Genomic DNA, 5,091 nt, shown 5'->3' on the forward strand with positions numbered 1-5,091 from the left:
TCTTTCAAATGTTACAACATTTAATTGCATGGAGCCACTGCTAAATATATGAAGCTTAACAACAGGACAGTTGATATGAAATAAATAAAAAAATAAATAACATTTATGAAGATGCCATAGCACTTGTTATAGAAATATTAAGAATCATGATTATATATATCATGAATTCTATTATGCGGTACAGCCGAACAGCTTTCAAGGCATCCTCTCTGCTCTCCATACAAGATGTGCCATCATGTATCAGTGAGAAGCAAACAGCAACCTGTTCACAAAAAACACCACCTTCAATCAACACTAAATAGCTTAAAGACTCAGCAGACAAATAGTAACAAAGGTTCTTATTTCACTGACATAGATTCACTTTGAGTTTCCAAAATGAATATTTTCTTTATTTAAAATGGTTTCATATATATAAACAGCAGTTCTTTCATACAAGGTGTTTTCTACCTGTAGGCTGTAACACACTAGCAGGTTGTGAAAATGGAAATTATAATTAATAAAGTGCTGGTATTTTGCAGAATTAAGTGCTTCAACATTCCTTGGTGTTCAAAACTAAATGAAATACCTACTTTAGAAGTCAAACTCTTGCACCCCAAAGAGTAAACAGCAACAGACTAAATGAACAGCTTATTATTCATTCAGTCAAGAAATATCAGTTTCATTTGTATGTTGTTTACCATTTATTGATAGTAGAAGCAAACACAATTTTATCAAAGATTACCAGGCAGAATTCATGAAACCCACTTTCCTGTTGCACTGACTTACACTTCTGCAAATTTTCTTCCATTAATGTCACAATTAGAGGACGTAAATTTATAATCCATCATATTGTGGCATAGAGACACGTTGCTGTGCAGACACCTCAAAACAAACAACAAACATGGCCATCGCTATGCAATACGCAAATCAACAAATAGCCACTTCTAGGCAACGGATCAATAAACACACCAAAACAATATAGGAACTGTTAAAAGTGGTGTTTTGTGTTGAGTCCGCCCCAAGGCTATACATCAAGGACCCCAGGGCAGGTAAGACGATAATTGACAGAGAGCTGTGACTTGGTAGTCAAAAGAGTTGAAATCTGCAAGAGAGGTGGAGAAAAGATGGCACTGCAGTTCGGTTGATGATCGAGTGTGTTTAGTTGTGAAATATTCGGTGCACAGGAAGGACCTGAACACAGGAAGCTGAAGAATTTCCACCATTAGAAGCCACTGCCAGGGAACAGCTGTTAGAAGACAGTGGGCTAGAAAAGGCTCAGGTGCTGTAGTGAATTGTAAAGTGTGGAGATCAGCAATAGCACTGTAATTACTTGTAGTTCCGAGTTGTGTCACTAAATTCAATTTCAAATCTATACCCCATCTATAGTCACCACACGTCCTAAATCGTGACAATATAAATTCATTTNAATACACCCCATACATTTTCACATCATTATATTCGGGCCAACTCAAAATCTGTTGCCTGCAATTGTAAATACAGCCAGGAGAGCACAATCAGTGCAATGACTAGACAACATGCTGGACAAACATGGCAGGATAACAGATTTTCTCTCCACCACATCAAGACTGACTGGTGATCTCATAAACCTGGTCTTTTTTCTTTAGCTAGGGAGAGAGTAGGATAAAAACAGCTGGCAAGAGCATGTACCTCAGTAGGCCATATCATTTTTCATTTTTTCACCTCTTTCAGCATTCAGAAATATGGGGAATTTTCACAATATATTCGTATTGTCACATGTTGGCTCTGTGATGCAACAAATAACTTCATGCCAGTAGAGGATCCAGCGAATTTCTCTTTTGCAAACTCGCTCATATAGTCCGGCTTTTGGGCAGCATGCCTCAACATATATTGTGACATGTCTAACCGTTGTGGGCAATGGGAGGTGGAACGAGTTACCACGAAGAAAGACCCTTGATAAATGGTCGGTTGCCAGGTTACGGAACAGTAAGGAAAGTGGCATTTCTCCATGCCATGCGAGTAGAGCCGAAGTGAGCCAAGCTGAAGCACGCTAGTTGCTACACGGCAATATGCAGCTCTTGGCAGCGTTGCCCAGTAACACCAGTAAACATGGCGATTAGCCAACAGGGAAGTGAGGCGTTTTCCATTGTCTGGCTGAGGGTTTATAAGAGAACTGCACTGCCTATGGAGTGAGTTAAAATGTAGGAGCCGCTGAAGATAGTTGAATTGTAGCAGTCGCTGAGTTCAGTTGTAGCGAGTGAATCGTGAATGTGAAGAAGACCGGAACATGTGATGAGAGGCGATAGTGTAGTACAGTTATATTGGGAGTGTGTAATTCAATGACACTTTTATAGCTCCCGTGTTATTAATACGTGAAGACTATTGAAGATAGAATGAACAGAGTATTGTGTAGGGTTTATAAATTGTGAAAACCCGCAACTGTATTATAAGTAATGTTATATTTTAGCGTCCTGTTAAGACTGATTCATGTCCATGGTTTATGCTGACCGCCTTACAGTGTACACACCTTTTCACCTTATTCTTCACTCCCACACTACATGTTTCAGCACTAATGTGCCATCCTCAGGTGTCTTTATGCACATTAAACTATTGTACTGCAGCCCATGATGTTTTCATTCTAAAATGACCAAAATCTGTATTCGTCTTATATGACGATGAATTCTAAATAATAAAACTTTTCTGGATTCATCCTACGTCGCACTCAAATACTCTAATTACACCAGTCTTCTTTTATGTGAGCATTCTTCGTACATACATTTGTGTATCGTGTTCTGTGTTGTGTTTTGCTCCTGTTACTGCAGTAGAACGCATGCAATAACAGGAGCAAAACACAACATAGAACACGATACACAAATGTATGTAGGAAGAATGCTCACATAAAAGAGGATTGGCGTAATTCGAGTATTTGAGTGCGACGCAGGATGAATCCTGAAAAGTTTTATTATTTAGAATTCATCATCATATAAGACGAATACAGATTTTAGTCATTTTAAAATGAAAACATGGCATGCAGTACAATAGTTTTAACGTGCATAAAGACACCTGAGGATGGCACATTAGTGCTGAACCATGTAGTGTGAAAGTGAAGAATAAGGTGAAAAAGTGTGTACACTGTAAGACGGTCAGAATAAACAATGGACGTGTTATAAGTAATTGTAGTTACGACTTGTAGGCTGTTAATTATACCAATTAACAATCCGAACGGCGTCAACAGTAGCAAAACACATGACAATATATATAACTTGAACTTAGACTCAGATTAACTGTATTAAATATGTTCATTGCCAAAGTTTAACTTTGTAAGGCTGAGTCTGCATAATTAAGAGTTAATTTATGTAAAACTGACCCTCATGCAATCAGAACCATAATACAGTAACTATATGGCATTTGAGATTTTCACAGCAGTGTGGACTCACATTCTGGTCTTCAACGTTATGTTACCCAGAAGAAAACATGAACTGTACAGGATCTGAGGTTCTCACACCGGTGCTTATGAAGAGTATCTTCTGGGATATGACAATGTGTATTCTATTGAAAGTCAACTGACAGCATTCCCAGTGGTATCTTGCTCAGCTTATTCAACCCTGAAGATAGAGGTGATGTTCTTCCAAAATGAGAGCTGACTTTAAATGGGCTACTTAACACTGTTGTTACACCAAGTTTATGTGGGACCAGTTGGGAGCTCTGTTGTCCCTGTTGCAAAGCACAGAGTTCATGCCACAAGTGATCTGAGGGGGTGAGGGTTTCTTCCCTGCTTTGAAGTGCCCAGAAGTTGGGTTTTTTATTTTTTGCTGTATTGGAGAGATCTCTCAAAGCTTTGGCAAGGGTTCACTGAGAGTAAGAGTATAAGAATCTCTTGCTAGGGGTAAATAACCTATTAAGAAGAGCAATTGGACAGGTTGGCAATGAAGTGGGTCAGTGAAAGGAGGCTCTTCTGTAAGGAACTAAGGCTTCAGTTCGAATGCAGTTATGGATCCAAGTCGAGCAGCAATGGGGAGCAAGCTGTTCCTGTCAGTAAAAGAAAGTGAGTGACTGTAGATTTCCTGCCACCAGTAATCCAAAATAAATTTTCCTTTCACATTGGAGGGCAATGTTGACTCATGATGTCAAGTAAATACAGCTCTTAGCTCTTGAGGGTTTTCATGTGTGTCCTAGGAGGGTAAAACTGAAAGAAGTATCTTGATGATGGTGAAGAGTCTGCCCATCAAAGAGGAGGAGGTGGATGCTGGTGATGAAATCCGTCCTGAGGGTAATTGAGGTCCTGTTAGTAACTTAGGCAAGATCTGGGACTTTTGGCTAATATACTATACTAACATATTGTGACATGTTGCGCATTAGAGAACACCTCCCTACCCAGCAATAACGTGGCAACTCAGGCCACAGTGACGTGGCGGATGAGTCAGCACTCCCTCCCCACCTCCGCAGTGACGTAAGACAGCGCGAGGTAACAGCGTTGCTAGGCTATACGCAAACACAGTGACGCGGCACCGCTTCCTACTGTGACGTGGCTGGCAACAGGTAACAGCGAACGGAATAAAAGCCGGCTGAGCAGCAAGTGAGAGCCAGTGTGTTATCAAAAGTTCTCAAGGTAGCAGCCTGCGAGTTGAGTTGGAATATAGCAGCTGTCGCGGAAAGAAGAACCAGATGTGTGTGTATCTGTGTAGTTGTAACGTAGCAGTCAGCGACTTCAGTTGTAGTTCTGAGTTAGTTCCAAGCAAGCCTACGAGCCGGTGTGTTATCAGCAGTTCTCAAGGCTGCTACCTACGAGTTAGTTCCAAGTTAGCCTGCAACCAGTCAGTTGCATTCTGGCATTTGGAGTGTAGTATTTGTGATACTGCAGATAAGCAGTAATTGTGAATCTTTAATTTGGGTGATTGTGAGTGCGAATGTGAAATAAAATTCGCTATATCAAATATGGCGTGAAGTTATTTGTCATGTTATACGCCCAATACGTCACAATATTGTGAAATGTTGTGCAATGGAGGACAACCCCTCCTTACCCAGCAGTGATGTGGCGGGTGAGTCAGCGCTCCATCCCCCCCCCCACCGTGACATGTCATGCAACACCGCTGTCGACACGACGTCAGCGGTGTTGCATGACATGTCACGGTG

General features: G+C 40.8%; 1 protein-coding gene across 1 annotated transcript in view; it reads right to left on the reverse strand.

The window, feature by feature from the left end:
- Window positions 1-6: 6 nt before the first annotated feature.
- LOC111873045 overlaps window positions 7-5,091 on the reverse strand; it is a 6,784-nt gene continuing 1,699 nt past the window's right edge. The window contains exon 3 of the mRNA XM_023867409.1: window positions 7-262. Within this exon, the coding sequence (XP_023723177.1) occupies window positions 104-262 (159 nt within the window). The 3' untranslated portion in view covers window positions 7-103. The remainder of the gene's footprint in view (window positions 263-5,091) is intronic.

Source organism: Cryptotermes secundus, unplaced genomic scaffold (assembly GCF_002891405.2).
Source record: "Cryptotermes secundus unplaced genomic scaffold, Csec_1.0 scaffold8891, whole genome shotgun sequence".
In the NCBI taxonomy this organism is placed as follows: Eukaryota; Metazoa; Arthropoda; class Insecta; order Blattodea; family Kalotermitidae; genus Cryptotermes; species Cryptotermes secundus.